Below are 24,220 nucleotides of genomic sequence, written 5' to 3' on the forward strand. Positions count from 1 at the left end.
GAAGAATGAAACTAGATATACATCTCTCACCATACACTAAAAACAACTCAAAATGGATAAATATTTCAGTATAAGAACTGAAACTGTAACATTACTAAGAGAAAATATAAGTGAAACACTTCAGCAACTAGGTCTGGGCACAGATTTTATGAACATGAGCCTGAAAGCACAAGCAGTAAAAGAAAAAATAAACAAATGGGACTATATCAAACTAAAAAGTTTCTGCACAGCAAAGGAAACAATCAGGAGAGTGAAACAACAACCCACAGAGTGGGAGGAAATTTTTGCTAAGTATGCATCTGACATGGGATTAATATCCATAATACACAAGGAACTCAAGCAATTACGCAGTAAAAAAAAAAACCCCAAATAACCCAATTAAAAAATGGGCAAAGGAGCTGAATAGACATTTTTCAAAAGAAGACATACAAATGGCCAACAGGTACATGAAAAAATGCTCAACATCACTAGTCATTAGGGAAATGCAAATTAAGACTACATTGAGATACCACCTCACCCCTTTTAGACTGGCTATAATCAAAAAGATGGTGAATAACAAATGTTGGTGAGGGTGTGAAGAGAAGGGAACACTCATACAATGATGGGACTGTAAATTAGTACAACCACTATGGAAAACAGTATGGAGGTTTCTCAAACAACTACAGATAGATCTTCCATATGATCCAGCAATCCCACTTCTGGGTATATACCCAGAGGAATGGAAATCATCATGTCAAAGGGACACCTGCACTCCCATGTTCATCGCAGCTCTGTTTATGATAGCCAAGACATGGAACCAACATAAATGTCCATTGCACACACACCATGGAATTCTACTCTGCCATAAAAAAGAATAAAATTCTCTCATTTGCAACAACATGGATGAGCTGGAGAAACTTATGTTGAGTGAAATAAGAAAAGCACAGAGGGATAAATACCACATGTGCTCACTCATATGTGGCAGCTAAGAGAGAAAGAAGGAAGAAAAGAAAGACCACAGTGGTGCATTGGACTTGCAGAGGGAAAGAACATTCCTTGGGCTACATAATGGGGGGGGGAAGGGGGAGGGAGAGGGAGGTTGGTAGTAACTGGGTGTGGGACACAGGGTACAAATGCAATTTGTGGTAATGGGTATGCTGCCAGTATGAATCTGGCCCCCACATCATGGGCAAAAGGGGTGACAATCAGATTTGTATCACACAAATATTCATAACTAATAAGAAAAAAAAAAAGAAATTACCATTCACCTTTTGACGCAATTTCCCACCTTTACAAAGTCATCCTAAAAATACACCTCCAATAATATTTTGCACTTAAAAATTTAATTTAAAATTATCAACTAGGGATTCCAGTAGAAACAAACATTGGACTCACATGGGAGGACCCTAATCTATAATTATATGATGTGACTTGTGCAAAAGATCACTTTCTTTGGGCCTTATTTTCCCATCTGTAGAACGGGAACAGACTCACCGTATAGGATTTTGGTGAGAATCAAATAAATAATATGTACCACAGCGCTCTTGAAAATGAAAACATGGTAGAGATATTTTTAACCACGTAAAGGTCCTTGATTAATCACTTTCACTTAGTTAAACAGGAATGGTTACCAAATTGCTATCTTGTAAAAAATAATGTTTTCCCTAGACTGTATTATGTAGAGGCCATATTTTTAGTCCCATCTTACAGGAATTAAGAAATAAAATATATATGTTAAAGGATAAAGAAATCAGGCCACTGGCCAATCACGTAAATGCTAGAGTCTTTTCTTACAAATTCTTCGATTTTCAAAGCTGGAATGCACTTTGGTACCAACATTTCTTATCATGTAAAGTTTGATTAAAAGCCTATGGGAGTGGAGAGGAGGGAGAATCACGATTGACTAGGATACAGGAAATCCTGTGGACGGTTCTCCTAGCCATTTTTGGTATCCATACTATTTTCAAGTAAAACAAAATCATGTTTTATGAGCAATAGAGTATCTGCTCTTTTCCCTTTGAAAAGGTAACAACACTTTCTCCTATATTTAAAGCTGAGAAACTGAATAATTTAATTCCCTATTTTAATTAGGTTACACTAATCAATTAAAGAAAGTTCAGTAAAAATTAATTTTCAGTTAATTTTGCTGAAACCTCTGCTTTTATTTCTTAGAAAATGTATTGTCATTCTGAATTCTCTGCACCTTAATTTACCCCAATTTCTTATTTAAAATATAACTTTCAGAACAAGCATTCATGTTGGCAAATTAAAAATGAGTCATATGAAGGATGTACTTCATGAAACATAAAATAACATGCCACCCACCAAATACTGGCTCAGGCTGGCAGGAAAGGAGCTCAAATAACTGCCATAAATGGATGTCAGATGACATCCACAGTCCCCCAGCTCCCCTCTGGGATTCAGCTCACGGAAGAATCATTCCTTCTAAAAGAGACATATCTCATTGGGTTAAAAGTCTGAGCTATCAGTTGGGGCTTAATATGTATTCAATGGGAACTGTTTACAATAATTCACTCTAACATTCATTTTAATATTTGCCAAGTGCCTACTACTTGCAAGGCAGTATGCCAGGTGATGTGAGAAATACAGCCCCTTCAAGGTGTTCACATTAGTAGAGGTATAAATAATGCACAGCATATAACTTTAATATAAGTTAGAAAACAGCAAGAACCTGAATAGAGAGGAAAACAATATAGTTTAGGAGTTCAAAGAAGGGAACAATTACTCTTTCATTTAACACCATAAGTTGTTTAGGAGGCAAAGTGAAATATGACTGATTAAGAGGCAACTTACTATATGATTTGCAAATGCGAAGTAGTTACCATTATAAAATACTTGCTACACGTGTTAAAAAATACTTGCTACACATTGTACTATACTAAGATTCCACAGACATTATTTTATTAAATGATAACAACATCTGAAAAGTATAATTAATCCCTTTACAGACATAGCAAATAAGACTCAAAAAAAATTGCCCAAAGTCACATTATTATGAAGTTTAAGAGGAGAGATGCAATTCCAGACCCCTTGCTCTTTCCATTATCCTGTATTTAGATATACTAGGATAATAAAGACAACAGTGTTCTATCCTCTAAGCACTAATGAACCTCAGGTCCCCAAGCATGTTTTTACAAAGGAGACTTTCTCCAACCTCGATACCCCACTAAACCATCTCCACACACCTTTGGGTGACGTCCTCTAATCACGAAAGCAGTCTTCCTCCACAATTACACCTCCAAATGTTTTTCTTTTTATTACAGTCACAAGATTCATTCCTACTTAACAGTATGTTCCAGACAGGTGCTCTGCATTCATCTGGATGTGGCAGCAGCAACCCAGCTCAGGAAAAATGCCAGATGTTCCAACAATAGATATTACAGTTATCTATTTTTATTCTGGCAGCTCATTGAGGTTTTTATCATTTTTAGCTGTAAAATATATAAAGAGACCCTCTTATGGTAAAGTCCTGCTTTCCATGAAAAACTTTCACTTTATCAGGCATGAGCAGCTTTCCTCTTGATTTGTGTCTGAACCATGAGAAAAAACATCACAGATGCAGACTGCATTGTACTAAGAACATATGCATGCTTTTAAATCACTTTTATCTTACTTTTTACTAATGTAACCCTGAAACGTAAAATATGTTCTTTTTTTTTTTCATTCACTGTTATGGGAAGAACAGATGGTGAAAGGGTTAGATTAAAGTAATACAGCATGTCCATTAAAATAACCCCCACTGCTGGGGATGCTTCCTTCAAACAGGAGTCATGTTTACTATAAAGAATGGCTTTGGCTTGCACATATTGGAAATTGCTAGGAGTTTTCCCAAGGATAAACATAAGGGTAAGAGGAGAATTCATGTCAGAATCAGATGCATTTTTAAATGACAATAATGCAAGTTATTTTGCTAATCTGAAAGGCTGATGAAACCATGTGCTTGCAATAATGTAACTGAACAGCAGTCAAAGAGTAAAGTTCATTTCTAACTTAAAAAATTTTAGTACCTAGAAAACATAACTAACTGAAACTAGAGAATATCAAGTAGAAATCATTTTCTACATTCCTGCATTCCTGCTAGTAATAGAGAGAAATTGCTTGCTGCTGCTTCATTTCTAATTTATTGTCACCAAAAAACAGCAAGAATAATTCTGTATATAATATACATTTAAAAAGGCTAAGTATAATATGATTTCTACAGAAGTCTCACAAGTATTTAGCACTGGAAAAGAACCCTCCTGAGATATTTTTATAAAATGTAGTTGAATAACATATAGCTTCAGAAGTTAAGCTTTTTAAAAAGTTTCAAGAAAAATTAGAGAACATGTTCCAACAGAAAAAGTATATCAATCTTGAGTCACATTCCAGAGTCGAGGACAATTTCACTAGAAGAACTGAGCAGTTAATATATCCATTTATACTATAAATAATTAGAAAGCAAATACTGAATCAAAATTCAATTATTAGAAATTTAAAATATTTCCCCAGCATTCAGAACTGTGAGAAAGTAAATTTCTGTTCTTTATAAATCAAAAAGAAAAAAAAAACTGTAAATATTTGGCCATCTCTTCCTTTATTTTAGAGAATGGTATAAATTGTCAGCTTCTCAAAAATCAGTTTTAAAGAATGTATTCACATGACTTTTATGCACTATTTTATGATTTGATCCATTAATAATCTATTTATTGTGGCATTGTTTTTAACTTTAGTCCACATTTTAGTTATTTTTAGCTCAAAAAATATTCTGGTGAGAAATCTTTCACACCTGTAAATTCCCTGATATATTTCATAAAGTAGAAACATGGGAAGTTTTCTAATATGCCTCAAATGTGATCTGAAATGTCATAGGTCTTCTCTTAATCCAACCCCTCCCCCCCCCCACACACACAGTTACAAAAATGTTCCTGGGATTCAGTTCACTCATTTTTCTCACAGAAAAGTAACCATAGTCGACATCTCTCATTAGCTGTCAGGGTGATGTACGGCTGGAAGGGAATCAGCACGCCAGACCAAAGGCAGGTTTCCTCAAATGTAATTCTATAAGGAATCTCCTATAGAGTTCCATATGGAGAGGGCTGTTCCCAGGCCATGAAATCCACAATCCATCCCTTTTGTAAATCCAATGGTGAAGTCTGAAAGACTTGCAAACATTTTCATTGGACTGAAGATTTTAAACAGGTAATAACAAACATAGAATAAACATTTAATTAAGCCTTTTAATGTCATGACATCCACAGCTGTAAATGACCAAGGATATTCCAATTTGCATAAATAATATAGAAATCATTTTAGCCCATTGGGTATATCCTAGGTTCAGTAGTGCTAATTTTAATGATAATCCCCTTCCATGATGGGCTTCTGGCATGAGCCAGAACCACGTCGATCCTTTCACTGACACCCGGACTCATGCTCTGATTTTCCACATCTAAGTGGCAGATTAGATGGGCTTGAATTGGATAGTACAGGTGGTGCCACCTGTTCCAGCCCCTTACTGCAGCTTTGTTTGGAACTGAGCTGCTTTATTCTGGGTGTAGATAAAGGATGGGCTGCCCAAGCTGCTCTTTACAGTGTCCTAGCACTGGGCCAACAGACTGCCAGGCAGAATACCAGCCTTCTGTATGCTGAAAGACAAGGTCTATAGATCTGTAATTCTGTGAAAAGAAATTGAAGCTCAAAGTCCCTCCACCAAGTTAATCAATTTCAAACTGGTGACTGTAAATGAAAGGATGGCTCCACCTTTGCTTCTTCTATGTCAAGCTCCGTAAAAATGAGGACAACTAAAATAGTATAAACCATGTAGTAAGCAATATGCATCAGAACCTTTTTTTCCAGATGTACTGAGGTATAACTGACAAACAAAATTATATATATTTGAAGTGTACAACATAATTAGATATACATATAATTGTGAAATGATTACCACAATCAAGTTAGTTAACACATCCATCATCTCACATAGTTATCTCTGTGTGTATGTGTGGTGCTTAAACTTAAAATTACTTTCTTAGCAAACTACATGTAGTATTATTAATTATACTCACCACGCTCTGCATTTAGATCCCCAAAACTGAAAGTTTGTGTGCTCTGACCAGTGTCTCCTCATCCAGCCTCTGGCAACCACCATTCCTCTCTGAGTCCGATGTTTTTAGACTCTACATGTAAGTGAAAGCATACGGTATTTGTCTTTCTGTGATTGGCTTATTTTACTTAACATAATGCCCTCCAGGTTCGTGCATTTTGTTGCAAATGACAGGATTTTCTTCTTTTTTGTGACTGAATAATATTACTTGTGTGTGTGTGTGTGTGTGTGTGTGTGTGTGTGTGTGTATGCACCACATTTTCTGTATCTATTCATCCATCGATGGACATTTAGGTTGTTTCCACATCTTCACTATTGTGAATAATGCTGCAGTGAACATGGAATGTAGATATCATTTTGAGATACTAATTTTCTTTCCTTCAGATATTTATCCAGAAGTTGGATTGTGGAATCATATGGTAGCTCTATTTTTAATTTTTTGAAGAACTTCCATACTATTTTCCATAATGGTTCTACCAATTTCCATTCTACTAATAGTGCACATGAGCTCCCATTTCTCCACATCCTCACTAACACTTGTTATCCCTTGTCTTTTTTTTATAGCCATTCTAACAGGTGTGAGGTGATATCTCACTGTGGTTTTGACCTGCATTTCCCTGATGATTAGTGGTGCTGAACACATTGTCATGTTCCTGTTGGCCTTTGTATGTCTTCTTGGAAAAATGTGCATTTTAGGTCCTTTCCCCATTTTTTAATTTTTTTTTTCTGTTGAGTTGTATGTGTTCCTTAAATATTTTGGATATTAAACCCTTATCAGACATATCATTTGCAAATATTTTCTCCCATTCCAAATGTTGCCTCTTTATTAAATTGGTTGTTTCCTTTGCTGTGCAGAAGCTTTTTAATTTGATGTAGTTCCACTTCCTTAGTTTTGCTTTCATTGCCTGTGCTTTTGGTGTCACATCCAAAAAATCATTGCCAAGATCAATGGAGTTTTTCCATATGTTTTCTTGAGGGATTTTATGGTTTCAGATCTTACATTTAAATCTTTAATCCATTTCAAGTTACTTTCAAGTTACTTTTTGTGAGTGGTGTAAGATAGGAGTCCAGTTTCATTCTTTTGCATGTGGAGATCTAGTTTTCCCAACACCATTTATTGAAGAGACTATCCTTTCCCCATTGTGTATTCTTGGTGCCCTTGTCAAATATTAGTTGACCGAATATGCATGGGTTTATTATGTGTTTATTTCTGGGCTCTCTATACTGACCCACTGGTGTATGTGTCCATTTTTATGCTAGTACCATATTGTTTTAATTACTATGGGTTTGTAATATAGTTTAAAATCTGAAAGTATGATGCCTCCAGCCTTGTTCTTCTTTCTCAAGATTACTTTGGCTATTCAGGGTCTTTTGTGGTTCTATATGAATTTAAGGATTGTTTTTTCTATTTCTGTCATGCCTTGTTCCTTATTTTAGAAGAAAAGATTTCAGCTTTTCACCATTGAGTATGATGTTAGCTGTGAGCTTGTCATATATGTTCTTTATTATGTTAAAGTACATTTCCTTTATACCAATTTGTTGAGAGTTTTTATAATGAAAGGATGTTGAATTTTGTCAAATGCTTTTTCTGTATCTACTGTGAGGATCACATGATTTTTATCCTATATTGTGCTAAAGTGGTATATCACATTTATTGATTTGTGGATGCTGAACCATCCTTGCATCACAGGGATAAATCCCCCTTGATCATGATGAATGATCCTTTTAATGTGCTATTCAATTTGGTTTGGTAGTATTTTGTTGAAAATTTTTGCCTCTATGAGGATACTTCAAAAAGCTCATGGAAAAACAGAATCAAAAGATAATATGAGTCTTTCCATTAATTTTTAGAAGACCCCTTGCATGTTCATAAGGGATAGTGACCTGTAATTTTCTTTTATAGTAGTGTCGTTGTCTGGCTTTCATACCAGGGTATTACTAGCCTCATAAAATAAGTTTGAAATGTTCCCTGCTCTTTAATTTTTTGAACAGTTTGAGAAAATTTGGTATTAATTCATCTTTAAATATTTGGTTGAATTCACCATGAAGCCATCTGGTCCTAAACTTTACTTTGTTGGAGGGTTTTTGATTACTGATTCAATCTCCTTACTCACTACTGATCTGTTCAGATTTTCCATTTCTTAATGATTCAGTCTTGGTAATTGTGTGTTCTAGGAATTTAACCACTTCTTCTAATTCATCCAATTTGTTAGCATATAATTGTTCATAGTGGTCTCTTATGATGCCTTGTATTTCTGCAGTATGAGTTGTAATGACTCCTCTTTCTTTTGTGATTTTATTTATTTGAGTCTTCTCTCTTTTTTCCATGGTTAGCCTAGCTAAAGGTTTATCAATTTTGTCAGTCTTTTTTAAAAACACCTCTTAATTTCATTGATCTTGTCCATTGTTTTCTGTTCTCTATTTCATTTACTTCCACTCTACTCTTTATTATTTCCCTCCCTCTGTTAACTTTGGGTTTAGTTTGTTCTTCATTTTATGTTCTTCATCTTATTTATGCCTTTAGGTGTAAAGTTAGGTTATTTGAGATCTTTCTTTTTTCTTTATGTAAGTGTTTATATTATAAACTTTCCTCTTAGAACTACTTTTACTGCATTCCATAAGTTTTGGTATATTGTGCTTCTATTTTCATTTGTCTCAAGATATTTTTTGACTTCTCTTTTGATTTCCTTTTCGAGCATTGGTTTTTTAAGAGTGTGTTAATTTCCATGTATTTGTGAATTTTTCAATTTTCTTTCTGTTACTGATTTTTAGTGTCATACCATCATGGTTGGATAAGATTCTTGATATGATTCCAACCTTCTTGAATTTATTAAGACTTGATTTGTGGCCTAACAAATGATCTATCCTGGAGAGTGTTCTGTGTGAGCTTGAGAAGAATGTGTCTTCTGCTTACCTCAGAGCCTTGACTTTCCAGGTAAACAAAGCAATTCAATGCACTGTAATATACTAAAGGTGTTTCCTAAAAACCTGTGAAAGCAGGAAGAGTTAAAGAAATCTATATTTCTTTGTTGAAAATATCCAAATCCAACTTTCTTAACTCTAGCAGTTTCCCATTATAAGTGGATCAAATCGCATCATAAACTATAAAATAAGGCGTTGTCCTCTTTAAGTTCATTATTTAGATTTAATAAAATTTTATAGAGTTTGTTAAAATATATTTCCCAGGACATTTTGATGGTGGATTCAGCCATTCTTCTCTTCTCTTCTCTTCAGCTTGCAAGCAGAATTGCAGATTTCAGCATCACTTCCATTAAGCCAGAAGCAGAGGCTTACCATTTGATGTGGCACAGTTGCTGTACCCACTGCCTAATTTCTTTGACACTAACTCTCTCCCAGATCTAAACCATGCTACATTATGGAATAGATAGGTATTAGTGCATTTCTGTTGCTTATAATAAAATACCTGAAAATGGGTGATTTATAAGGAAATAAAATTTATTTCTTACACTTTTGGAGGCTAGGAAGTCCAAAGTCCAGGGAGCATACCTGGCAAGGGCCTTGGTGGTGGTGACTCTACACAGCAACTCAGGGTATCACATGGCAGAGAGTTTCTCATAGGCTCTCTTTTAAAGACCTCAGAACCACACCCATGACCACCATTAAACCATCAATGGATTAATACATTCACTAGGGCATGTTCCTCACAATCTAATCACCTCTTCAAGGCCCCACCTTTTGATTACCATAATAGGATTTCCCACTCCCTTAAAACAGTCACAATATATTTTTATAAGTTTCAATATATTAAACTTTGTGGGCAATACAATTCAATCTATAGAAAGAGACATGTTTAACATGAATTATGCCTTTTGATCAGGAATCTGTGGGGATGAGAGGTGGAGCTGCAGCTATGCTTTGATGCATGGGTAGGATTTGAAGCAAGGTATCCTCAGGAAGAGTAAACAGACTAGCTAGGGTAGAGAGCTAACATGGTGTGGGGAGCCAGAGCAGACAGAGAAGGTGAGGCAGCCAGAGGCAGAGGTGTAGCCTGGGCCAGATTATGGAGACTGCATGTCATCCTATAAACAATAAGGCTCCTCTGTAGGGTTTTAAGCAGGGAGAGTAAGGCATAATGAAAAGATCAAAAGATTAGAGATCAAAAGAACAATAAGGAGACAGATGAAGTTGTCTAAATTTGATGTCTTATTCTAGAGAGCCTGGACCAGACAAAGACAGTGGGAAGGGGGAGGAAGAGGGACCAAGGGTCAAAGATCATAAAAGGACATGACTCTCATGAGTTTTTTTGTATCCAGAAGATCAAAAACCAAACCAAAAAAACAAAAAACAATATTTTAAGAGATTTTCCATTTCTTACAGGGGAAATCTATCTCTCATAGAACATAACATGGATAAAGATGTAGAACAAAAAAATGTACATATATTATTAAACGAAGAATAAGAGAGTGATCTACTCATCATGGCAACTGAGCCATGGAACTAGGGCTGAGCCCATACATAAAGTGACTGAGATGGAAGACAGAGCCAAATGGCATTTCTTACACAGCCACTCAAATGTCAATGCATTTATTTTATAACCAAAACATACACACAGAGCAAATATCAGCTGTCATGTCTCTCCATTTTGCACTAGAGATGGCAATGGGAACTAGAAGACTAGGAAGCCCACCAAGACCAGATGTGGATGGTTCTCTGCCCCTAGAGTCTGAGCCAGAAAGTGCTTGTTCTAAGTTTTATTCTTAAAAGAACCCATAGATTCTACCACATCTAATTCCTCCTCAGCACTTAGGTGCTTGATTTGTACTACAAGATTTGGTATTTGCCTAACCATCCCCAGGTTGTTTTGCATGCATATCTTTTGCCTCTTTGCATAGGTCATAAATTCCTTAGTAGTAGAATGTTCTCGCCTACCTTGGGGGTTTTACATTTCAACAGACAACTAGCTAAGTATTCCCACACTTTTTAACTTTATGTATGTATTTATTTATTTATTTACTCATTCATTCATTCATTCCATTAACATATATTGAGTAAATATGTGGAAGACACCATACTAAATGTTGGGGGGTAGAGAGGAGGGAGTTGAATGTGAAAAAGGTATGGTTATTACTTTCAAAGAGATTATAGTCCAAGAGAGGAGATAAGACATAACTAGAAGGCAGCAGAAGGCAAATTATTCTAAGTAGCGGTCCAAGGAGAAATATAACATAGTTATATTTCATGAAAATGGTAGCATCCAATCTGGACCTTAGATGATAGGCAAAAGTTTGAAAAGCAGAGGCAGTGCAGGCAGAAATAACCACATGAGCACAGGCATAGAGGCAGGAATGGACAAGGCATTCAGCAAAGAATGAGGAGACCCATCTAGCTTATCACAGGGTTTAGATAGGCCCCAACAAGACAGAATGCTGGCAAGGTTATTTAGCGCCCAATTACAGGTGACCCTGAGTGACAGCTAGGGCTACTGCAGGTCTTCAAGCATTGGCATGATAAGTGGTCTTTTAAGGTCAATCTAGGAGGCAAAGCAGACTAGAGAAAAATTTCCCAAAATGAGAAAAAAACTATAGTGCTGTTGCAATCACTCAGAGTAAGGAAGCTTCCAGGACACAGGCAATGGGGGAAGTAGGGCAAATGGTGAAAGAATAGAAGAGCACAGGTGGGAGTTGAGAATGAGTTGGGCCCTTGAAGGGAGGCACAAGCCATGTTGGGGGTTTATTAACTGTCGTCTTGCAGCCCCACAGTCCCACTGCAAAATCTTGCAAACAGAGATAAGTCCAAACCTGATGACAACTCCCCATGGCATGTGAGCTCTCTAAGCTTAGAAGTCACTGGTTCTCTCACTGCCTGTCCCCCGCTCCTAGTTAGATCACTGCTTGAAGGACAGGTCAGCTCCCAACACATACCACCACCACCACAGATACCACCACTGACACCCCATTACATACTACACAGTGTTTACATTTTTATCTCCCACAGTGAATCTGTTAAGCCCTCCAGGGCACATCTTCCCAGGACTTAACACATCGCATCACTCCCTTGCTTCTTTCTCCGCCTTGATGGATCCTCCATCCATCCATTTGTGCATTCATTCAACATCTACCAAGGTTTTCTGTGTGGCCAGGTCAATCCAGTTACCAAGGACATCTCTTGTCCTCATGGATCTTACTTTTATTGCCTCCAAACTTTCTTCCTTTTATTGTTGCTAGGTCTCATTTTACCTTCCTCATTTATGCCACTTTTTCTCATTTTTTCTTCTCATTGTTTTTTTTCTTATGCAATAACTCCTGCTGCCTTACTCATAAGTAAATGTGATGTGACTAAATCTAGTCATCTGTTTCTTTAATTTTTTGTCAGATTTGTCATTATTGTATTCTCAATATTGGGAAGGCATTTTAAGTGCCATATATCAATGTATATTGTAATGTTATAAGACAGTAAACATCAATGAAACATTATACTTAAGATATCTAACACTTGAGTAAACTATTTAACAAAAAAGTACACCGTCTTATATCTAATCCCATATACTTAGTTTATCTACCATAAATACCTATCCTACCTTTACTAATATCTTACACTGTTTTTTCCAAGGCAAGGTGAAGGTCAAAGAAGTTCTCCATAATGGCTTAGGCAGACTGTACTGGAAACAACCACTTTTGCCTATTCCCCATTGTTAGTTTCCTTCCATCTTGTCACCCTTCTACCCATCATGTCTCCTAAAATGTTATCTTACTCTGTGCCCCTTTACCCCGTACATTTACTCAGCAAGTTTGTGTGTCCTTTACAGCAGACTTTACTAACCTCTTTCAACTAAGGCACCCTGGTTCCTTCTGAGACCCACGTGCTGGATGAGCACAGAGAAGCAGGGTAGAGACAGGTAAGTTTGGGGGTATAAGGAAGCTGGCTTATGGAGAAGTGTGTGACAAGGATGTGACTCCGTAAAGCGGTCATGGAGAAAACCTGTTAGTAATCAGGGAAAACGGGCACGATTGTCTGTCCCTCCCCCAAGCATGTGCTAAGGGAATGAAAAGGCAGGAGCTGTGACCTTGTGGCCCCATGACTGACCGCATTTCATAATTCCCTACTAACACATTTGTTTTGCCTTCCCAGCTGGACCCTCTAGATGGCTCCTTAAGGACTCACCTTTAGCACTTTATTGCACATCACAGGTATTCAACTAAATGCAAGAGTTCATAAAAACCAAAGCACAAACCTGAAGCACAGAGGTCTCACCTTACTGAGTAAAATGTTTTCTGAAATAATACTCGGTTTCATTTATGAAGACAATCTAAAAGACCATAAGGTCCACTCTAATAATCTCTTGATATTTCTACAGAAGGGGGAGACTAATCTCAAATTTATACATGGCCAGGAAATATAAACAAGCCTGTATAATACAAGACATTCTGGAAACATAATCTTATTTTTTTGCAAAATGTATTTAAAATTTTTTTTGTTATCATTGGTCAAGGGTTACATGTTTTCATGTTACATATAAAACATGAAATGAAGAGATATCTACACTGGTAGTGATAAAACTACTATGTATAAAGGGACAACTATGCTTGAGAAATTATTTATCCTTCTTTTTTCTATAACTAAATAAGTCAGGCTCTTAGCGTGGTAGTCACTGAAGTATTTTTGAGACCAGAAAGAACCTTTGCAGAAGGAGAGTTTCTCCCTTCACCAAAATGAAGCCAGATTGCTGGCAATGAAAATTAAGAGGGTTCTGTGGGATTATTTAAGGTAACAGATGTGGAATAAAAGCTGCCAGTGTTATAGTGTATCTGCAGTAAGTGATTAAATGACTTTCAGATTTCAGAAGAATACATGGTCGTATGCATGCACTGTTATTACAGAATTATATAGTGTATTGGTTATTACTGACTTGGGAAAAGGCAAGAGGAGGGCAGGATGATGCAATAAAACAGGATGGCATGCACTGTCTCTAATAAACGTACCTATAAACATGCCAACATGAGAAGTTTAAAAGGAAACTCTGGAATCAGGAAGCAATTTATTCATGATCAACATGACTAAACCAGGGTAAGATAACTTCCAACTGGTATTAGAGTAGCTATGACTAGTTCCATAAAAATAGCTGGAAAATATTGTAGCAATTTCTAGTAGGCAGAGCCTGAAAAATACATTCTATACATGCAATATTTTTAATTCAACAGAACTATGAAAAAAATATGTTGCTATTTTCATAAGTATAAACCCATTAACAATAAAATACAACTGTCATAACAGAATGATTGTCACTATACTGCAGCTCAGAAGCTATGTGCAGAATCTTTGAAAATTAACTATAATATTTCTTACAACAATTTTTCCAAAACCATTCAAAACAATTCTATTTTGACCTCTCCTGTCCTGAGTAATACATAGAGGTACAAAGGTGATTGAGTCATTCATTAAGTGGCCATAATATAATCAAGTCCAAAATCATTTCCAAGGGCATCTCATACCAGGAAGACACCTAAAGATTCATCTATTACTGCAGACAAACTGGATGGTGGCAGCGAATTACAATTTATGCATGTCTCAAATGTTCATATAAGGATGCCTAAATAATTCCAAAAAGTAGTGTTGCTATTTGTCATTTGTCAGACATCTGTTAGAAATTTCTAGATATGCCTAATACACAATAGAGCAAACAGCCTAATAAATAATATTGATAGAATCATCAGATCGCTATTTACATAACTAATAAGACGCTCACGAGATGTTATTCTGTGAGCTCAATTTTGCACTGAAAACTGCCTCTTGAAAAATCTAATGAGAATTTGCATGCTAAAAATATGTAAATATAGAAATAACAAAAAAGAAAAGACTGTCTCTTTTGAAAAAAATGGGCAAAAATATTTAAAACTAAATACAATTAAAAGCTTCATCATTCACTCACTAAAAAGGAATTATTATGTATCTATGAACATATAAAGGGGAATTCAATAAAAGTGTCTCATCAAGTACATAAAGTAATTTTTAAAAATGTAATTCCAAAATAAATCTACAAATATCAAAATATATCTATAACAAGAAGAGATATAAGAAGCCAAGGATAAAAATAATTTTATCCATTCTTCCTTTACAGTGCCTTTTACTTCAGGAGAGAACTTTAGTTTAGATCTTCATTGATTCACACCAGGAATATTAAAATTAGTCCCCTAAATAGTTTTCCTTGCTTCAACCACATTTATTTTCTCATTTCCTGTTCAGAAACCTTTACTAGTTCTCCACAAAAAATAACCCAAAGAACAAAAAACAAAACAAACAAACAAAATAAAACTCCTTGGCCTACCATATATTTGGCAACAATTTATGTTTCCAAACATAGCACTCCTAATCCTCATTCAGAGAGACCAACCCTCCCCCACCCCAACCCCAGACCCAATCACACTAACAATTTCTTCCTGCTTTTCCTCATAATCTTAGTTTTTCAGAAGTCTCCTCTCATTGCCCTTATGCCTATATATACACTAGAATCCTACCCTCAAAGCCAGGTCACCCACAATACATTCCTCAGTCAGCCAGCCCAGAGTCCACGTTGCTGAAATTACTTGCAAAGCCCTTTGTATACACCATCTCCTACACAATACTTATTCTAGTATATAATTTACCACTTCCACTCTACTGCAAAACTTAATAATATTCTTATACCATTTTTTTTTATATTCTAGCCCCCAATTACAATGGCCAGAGTAGCATCTTTTTAATGCAGGTACTCAGCTAGCATCTGCTGAATCAAAGACACCTAATAACAATTATACATGAAAATTAAAAGTTAACTATTCACTAATAATATAAGGACAATTTGAACCAAACAAGATTTTTAAGAAGCTAATTTTTTTTCTTTAAAATTTCTGAGGCTTTAGAATCCAAGATGGCTGGATTTCTAAGTTGTTTTTTCCAACAGAAAAATAAGGAGCTGGCCCTGAATGTCATGCTTTTCCAACGTGCTCTCAGAGTACACTCTCACTCCGTGACAATTCACTGCAATTGCCTGTTCACTTGTCTGTCTACACTAGTAACTCCTTGAAAGCAGAGAGCATGTGTTCCATTTCCGATCTCTATGTATGAGCAGCCCATGTAGTAGGAACTCAATGATTGACCTAGCACCGTGACTATCTAAAGTAAACACAGTTAAAGAGTAACCTTTACTAGATATATAAATATTAAGTAAACTTAATTTATGACTGCGCAATTTCAAATGAGACATATGGCCAAAATTCTAAGAACTATATTTACATCAGTATTAACCACAAAAATGAATATGCAAACTTCAAGAGAAATCCTATGTGGACATATGTGTGTGCATACAAGTGATTTTTATACAGCATAAGACATTTCAAGAAGAAAGCACAATTTTGGAGAGGAAACAGGAAATAGAGATTTTTGTTTTTTGTTTTTTCTTTTTTTGCATTTCACTCTTCCATATTGCTTTTTATTTTTTTTCTTTTTTAACTGTGGAGCATGTAACTTTCAAATCAACTCCCACCCCCCCACAAACACATTCACACAAGGAGTAGTCTAATTGCAGTTAAAACATTTTTAAAAATGAACAGTCTACTATTAGAGTGAACTTAGAAATCATAGATGTTAAAAGAAAACATTGACTACATACGGTGAAGTTTTGGTGGTCCAACGGGGAGATTTTGTTTTTGTGGCTTAATTTCTATATAACAATGGACAAACTCTTTCTTAACTTAGTATTTTCTAATTTAAATTCTTCTTTCATCTAAGTGATCAACATTCCTATATATTTAAGGAGAGAACTACCCTGAGGCATAATCCATCTTTCCAAGTAGTAAAAAGAGACAGTAAAACTCTCTTCCCAAGGTACAAGAGAGTACTAAGAAAAGCTTCTCATTAGATGTTCAATAAAAAGAAGCAGCTCCCCCGCCACCATGACTCCGACCGAAATACACTTTATACTTCATAACACAAATTGTAGACTAAAAAACATCTAGGCATCACACATCTACTCGCCTCCCTTTTGTCAGAATGAAGAAATCTGGTCTTCTCATCTTCACATACCAAGCCCCCCAAATAATCTAGCAAATAGTAGCTTTTTGATGACCATTGGTCCGATGAACGACATTTCCTCAAATAGGACACACTTGTAGATATCAACAGAATAATAATTGCCATTTTTACTTTAAAAAATATGATAAAAACATAAAAGATAAATACCACCTTGATAAATAAATGATTCAGAGACCAGTTTGGTTTTATACTAGCCCAGGAATCATCTCTGAGTTACTCTAGTGAGCTGCAGGAAGTTAGATACGGTACTCTTGAAAGAAAAGGATGAAGGTGAGGTGGCCACAGGATATGAGGAGTTACTACCTTATTACTTCCTTCAGGTCAGGAAGGTTGTATATACACCTTGACAGCAACTAGTTTCTGTATCTCAGTAACTGATCAGAAAAACAATTTTTTTCCTTCCAAGAACCAGGACTCATATGTTTACCTTGCAGTATGAATATTTCTGGAATACCTCCTTTGGGTCTCATCACTTACCACCTGGCAAAGACAAGAGAGTTGCTTTTCCTATCATTCCTGCCATGTGAAAGGCCCTCTCTACTTCATTCCTCCTCATAGATAGTCAATCTGTGCTCAAGTCTCATGGTGAAATGCATCCTTGATCCTGTGTTTCCACCTCTTAATTTTCTTCTTTATCAGTTCCTGTCCTAAGATTCAATTTTTTACATCAAGCTCTTGTTTTCTATATTTTGGTATGCTGGCTACATCTTTCTGGTTAATCATTGCGGGGAGAATTTTTTAGGATCGGTCTCCTGGAAATAATCGAACTTCTTAAAAGAAATTATGGTTCTGACGACAACTAAACTCTCATGGCCTTTATATAAATGCAGTAAACCACAAAATCATTTCAAATTTTTATTAGCACAGTTATTTTAAAGAAAGAAGAGGAGGGGGGGGAGTAGTTTTAGAAAACTTTCCAGATTTATAAAGTACTACATTTATTAAAACCAGATAATTAATTCCAAACAGTTTTAATACTTCCTCAACTTTGAAATTAAACAAAGTCACCAAAAAAAAAAAAAAAAAGAAAAGGAAAGAAAGTTACAGAAGAGCAATGCGCTTACCTGAGGGTATGGTGAGGTCCTGGCTTTTGACTTTGAGCTGGAGAGCCGAGTCTTGGCCACCTTCCTGCTGTCAGTCATGGTGGGGGTGGAGCTGCTGGCATAGGAGAAGGCTGGTTTGGAGGCTGAGATCTGATCCAGGGAGAGCTGCAGCCCTTTGTATTCTGTGTCTCTGCAGGGTAGGAGAACAAAGCCCTTAATCAGCCACTACAGGTAATGAATTCATGTATTCTCTCATCAGGCATGGCAATAGTCTGTGTTTGAAAAGGAAGCAAGCAAAAGTAAGACATATAACTGATTTCCACAAACACCTGGGTTATTCTAGAAACGCCTAACATTTAACTAACGTGTGTGAATGTAGCTGCCGCGTATATCACAGTCAAATTATATGATATGCTCAAGAAAAAGTCTTGACTTAAAAATGTGTTTTTCATCATCTTTGTTAGTTAAGTAGAAAATAAACCCATAATTCAACTTCTCTGGGCTTCTCTGTCCTCATTGTTGAGATATGAATTATAAAACCTATTCCAAAGATTTCCTATGTGGGGTGAACTCGGCAGACAACCAGCCAGCTGATGCTATCTGATTATTGGCAAGAAGAGTATCTTCTATCAGCAGTTCCAAGGTCATCATCCTGGTAAACATTCTAAATATTTTTATAGCTAGCTAACTAGTATAACCAGGCATGTAAGTAGTTAAAAATCCCTTTTAACAGGCTAACTAATTCAGTTACCTTAGGGTACATTTAACCACCAGTTCTTTCCATTCATTCTTACATTCAATAAATATTTATCGAGCTCTTAATATACACCAGAGTTTGAGCTATCTGAAGATGAAAGAATAAATAACCCCTGCTCTTGCAAAGATTATAATCTACTTGGAAATAGAAACAGTAAGCAAATAAACATGCATAATAACAGCAGACTGTGATACAAAGGGGATAAAAAGTTTATCTTAGGTAGTTCATTACAAAGGTATTGCTAGAGATATTTAGGGGCTGAAGATGAGTCTTGGCCCTGCCCACAGGTACAACCTCAACCCCCTTTTAGGCAGCAGTGGATCTCATCTGACTCCTCAGTTTTCAAAACAGGATGTCAACCCTTCCCACTGGCAGCCAAAATAGAATGTTTCAGAGAGTCTTTTTTATAAAGACTCCTGGGAGAATTTTCTCTCAGGTTCCAGAACTAGCTGGGCTGCTCCTGAGTAACTGATTTCTTTTTATCTCACAAACACTGTGAATCATGTAACTCATCATGTAACTTTGCACTAACAGTCAAAGGGCCCTGAGCCCCGAGTCTGATCTGTAATCACCCCTAGCAAATGTACAAAGTCATCATGGCAGGCAATATGTGCAACCAATTCCACTGGCTTCCTTTATTTTTCTTCTGCTATTTTTCCTTCCCTCTAATTCTGTAATAGGCTCACCATCTTAAAATTTTTACATGCATGTTTAATATTCCTTGGATTAACACAGGTATATAAAACAATAAATTAATGAAATTATATATGTAAAAGTGACTGGCACATGCTATGGATCAGCAAATAAGTGTCTGTCTTCTTTTCCTTTTCCCTATTAGTTCTTCTACAGCAAGATCAGGCAAAAGCAAAAGTATAATTCAGTACTTGAAAATTGCTAAGAGAGTAGATTTTAAGTGTTCTCACCATACACAAAAAATAAAATAAGTATGTGAGGAAATTTCACAATGTGTATATACATCAAAATATCATGTGGTACACCAAAAACTTATACAAATTTTGCTTCTCAATTAAAAAGGGTGAAAAAGTATAATTCAGGCAGTAGCCTCTCAAGTGAATAGGAATAGAAACCAACTAAAACAGTTCCAGTAATATCACTGCTACAAACTACAGTGTAGTCATATATATCAGCAAATTACAATGGCTTTGTATCAAATAATCCATCTACTCAATACAAGTAAAAAAAGAAATTCTTCTACATGAGCAGCAAAAATTTAGAAAGTGGGCATGAAGTTTGTCTTGCAGGCTTGGGAAGTATAATCACATCACTGATCTGCTTTACTGCTCTAATCAACTCCTTAGGACAACACAGATTCTGAGTATTCCTCAGTCAGAAATGGAATGCCCTCCAAAATGTGGTTCTGACCTATTTTTCTGACAATATTTCAAAATGTTCTTTCATCGTCCCCTCACTTCATCCAAATAGTTCTCCCCAAACTGACCTTAAACTTTCTTGACTCTCTTTCTCCCCCAACACATACCTATAAAACTCCTCTTATAAAGAATCATCTTAAATCTCACTCGCCTCTATGAAGTTCTTCCTGATTGCTAAAGGTATTCATTCATTCAATACATATTTAGTGTCTCTTCTATGTGGGGCCCTGTTCTAGGGACTGGACAGACATCAATGAACAGAAGGACTAAGTCTCTACCGCTCAGGAAGAAGACACCAGGGCCAGTTCCTAAGGGAAGTGGGGAGGGGACCAGAAACTATCTTCTTCCTCCTCTAACTTTATATTTCAAGTGATTATGTCTTGTATTTTCCAGTGGAGTCTAAGTTTCTAGAAGACAAGAGTCAAGAGATGTTTTGCTGAATCCCAATGGCCACTTGCACAGTATTTCACGTAGGTGGATGAAGAAGAAGATAACAAGGACACAACCAGCAAAGAATTGTTTGCCCCCATGAGTTCTGATAATCTGTAACCCAACAGCTTTCTGTGGGAAAAGACCACAGTGGGCTGTGAGTCCCCTGACCCACCTGCCCTTAGACAACAGTGAGCCAAGCAAACTGGACTCTGACAGGAGGTGGAACCTCACCTGTGTCAAATGTACTGCACAGCAAAGCATCCATCCAGTCCCTGCCCAACAGGACCTAGACTGACAGTGAAAATCATGCACCCCTGAAATGTGGCCAAATAACTTTGGAAACCCATTCGTAATGCAACATCTCAGCCCAGGGATTTCATGGCTATCGACAGGGAATCAGCAAGGATTTATTTTTCTTTTGCACACTTTCAGACCCCCTAAGATATGTATCTCAGCTATTGAAAAAGTCTTTCCAAAATTCTTCTATAGCTTTCAATAACAGAAATACTCCAAATTAAATAGACTTAAATAAAATTTTAAAACCAATAAATGGTTTAAAATTCTATGTATTCACATGAAAACTCTAACAAATATAAGAAGAGTTATACAAATACTCTTGATAAATTAACTGAAATATTAATGTTGGTACACATCAAAAAACTTAAAAGTAATCAACCAAAATTTAGCAGTAGACCATAAAGTTAGGTAGATCAGCGTTTAAGCCAACCTCTGCCTCCTGCAGAGTAACAACCCACCTACGTCCCAGTTTCCTCTTTGTAACTCATATGGATGCAGTGACATTTAGATGAAATATATAGAAAAACTCATAGCATAATGCCCAGAACACAGTTAATGCTCAATAAATAGTATTATTTCTTAACTTTCAAACTCTGGGGCACTTTTTGGCATCTGATCTTCCCAGAACAATAGTTTCACTTTGGTAGTGATTATAATACATTTCATTATAAGCACTTCCTTAGGTTGTATTTCTTTCCTTTCTACCCAAACTCATTTTAATTTGCTCTGTTACTTTTTAGCCTCTAAACTCTATTGCAAGATAGCCAAAATACTTATTAATAAGTTCCTTATTGCTAAGTCAACAAATGGGGACCTTAGAGCAACACGGTCACTCGGAGGAATTTGGTTTTCCAGTTTCTCTGTCCAAAACTCCTACAGCTCAAAAGATGTGTTAGGATAAAAAGCACAATAAAACATACCCACTTAAAGACATTTCAAGTACGGTTGATGTGCTGCCAAAAGCAGCTCCGAATGGCAGATTCACTAAGAACAAAGCATTGGTTTTACTTTTAGAATTCCATAAAAATGAGCATTTCATTTCTATAGCTTAAAGGGCTAGATGCTGATGGGAATCACATTATGAGTTCCATTTACCTCCTTCAAACCCAGACACAAAGAAGAGTCTGGCCCTACTTCTCTCCCTTCCCTTTGGTGAGGCACATTCTGGTATCACACATGTCCTCAACGTTACATGTATGCTTAGTAGAAAGCCATTTATTTAATGTTTCCCGTGGAGTGGAACAAAATAAAATACACAGCTGCACAAAACTTAGACTCTAAATTGAGTATGGTGAGGGACTTGATTTAGCTGGTTTTAATAAATGAAGGACATAGCACCACTCTACTTCTAAAGCTCTCTCAAGAAGGGCATATACACCCTGTTTGGGCTCCATAGGTAACTTACTCAGTGGCAGCTCATACTGTTCTCCCAGACATGATTGGCATATCTAAAGGGGAACTATGGCATATGCCATTTGGCATATTCCTCAAAAGACTATTGAGAACAATTTACATTTTTCTCCCTTTAATGATTTGTATGAGAGCTGCAGATATCCTCAGGTACCTCAGCTCTGAAAGCAATGTGAAATGGGTAATTTGCAATCACTAGAACCTGCAGCTTGTCAATTTCACCCATATTTGCACAGACCAAAGTAATCCTCTTATTCCATTATGGACAGTCAGAAATCATTCAATTTGCAGAATTAACCATCTGAGTCTACTTTAAACTTTATAATAGTCATGTACATATTTGGAATAACTCAAATTCCAATAGAGAAAATGGGGCCATTTTTGCATCATTGGCCTTCTTCTGCCTTCCCTTAAGCAATACACCATGAACCTCATAAGGTAAATGTCAGCTTGCCATATGGGAAGCTCAGTGTGATACCCTTGCAAAGCCAATAGAAGGTACTGTCAGCTACAGAGAAATGCATTAACAACATTTCTATCATTTCAACTGGGAAACTGTCCTCCTTTACGCTAACAGCCCCACAAACCTTCAAGTTGTATATTCACAACCTTCAAGTGAGTTGGAATGAGTTTACAGAGCAGCAATCAACTGTATTTTACGAGTTCATATTAATTCAAGAGTCTTTGCAAGAACGTTTCTCTTCAACTCCACCCCACTCTATTCCACTTTCATTTTAGACAACTGAATTTTTTATTCTGTTATGTCAATTTTGTATCTGCTGACCATTCTGGAGATTCTTTGCTGACTTTATGTATGTTAAGTGGCAATTCTTAAAAGATGTTGCCAGATTTACCAACTGAGTTTTTTTTTTAAACAGCTGAAGGTGATCAAATTACCCAGGGAAACGTGGAAACGAAGACATACAATTGATTTGGATCCAAAGGCTCTGATTGAAATAAGCAGAGAATTGTATTAAACCATGATCGGATTAAATAGAAATGACTGCCTTACACTAAACTTTTTAATTGGATTCTAGTCACTGTTATATGGAGTGCATGACCTTCTTTATATTCGGGCAGAGTTTCTGCCTGGCCACTGGGTAAAACTCCGCATCAGAGAAATCTACTTTATGTTTCATTTTCAGGTTCCTATACAGCCCAACAGAGAAAGCTGGTAAGGAGAATTCCATACTGTGAGGGGCTCACAGTCTAAGACATTCTGCTGGGAAGTTAGGCTAAGGTATCCATGCAAGTGTAATAGTCTCATACTAATAAGTGGGTCTGTGTCGGCTCCTTGTAGTTGTCTCCATTTGATTTGGTGATTTTAGTAGTTCCCCCAAAGTCTTTGGTTTTACATAAGCACTGCCTCTCCCCCATTCTGCAGGTTCCATACAATGTGCTATGGAGTGGATGGTACCACAAGGGTAAGGAATGACTTAGGCACAAAGTTTACTACCACATTGCAAGTTTAAGAAGGAAAGATGGGTAGAATCAATAGGCAAACAGTAACAACCAAAAAGTAAGGCAAAAGATTTTAACATGTCAATAAGATGTGACAAAGTCAACCATCCTCACAACAGAGATTGTGTAGTATCTTCACACCAACCCCTGAAACAAGTTGAAATATAGCTAAAGCCGGACCTGCCACCACACTGCATCTGTACCTCTACTGGCCACAGTGATTTCTCCCTGCTCCTTCCCTGAGTTCCTAAACCATTTGCCGCCTCTACCACTCATTTGGCACTTCTAACATCCTGCCTCACAGTGTGGTGAATGTCCTATC

The 24,220-nt window shown here is 36.5% G+C and overlaps 1 protein-coding gene across 2 annotated transcripts in view; it reads right to left on the reverse strand.

The window, feature by feature from the left end:
• Positions 1–24,220, reverse strand: part of SIM1 (SIM bHLH transcription factor 1) — a 77,535-nt gene that overhangs the window by 20,068 nt on the left and 33,247 nt on the right. For both annotated transcript variants that reach the window (XM_063097045.1, XM_063097046.1), the window contains exon 10: positions 18,172–18,340. In XM_063097045.1, the coding sequence (XP_062953115.1) occupies positions 18,172–18,340 (169 nt within the window). The remainder of the gene's footprint in view (positions 1–18,171; positions 18,341–24,220) is intronic.

The sequence above is a fragment of the Cynocephalus volans genome, chromosome 5 (assembly GCF_027409185.1).
Source record: "Cynocephalus volans isolate mCynVol1 chromosome 5, mCynVol1.pri, whole genome shotgun sequence".
NCBI classification, from domain to species: Eukaryota; Metazoa; Chordata; class Mammalia; order Dermoptera; family Cynocephalidae; genus Cynocephalus; species Cynocephalus volans.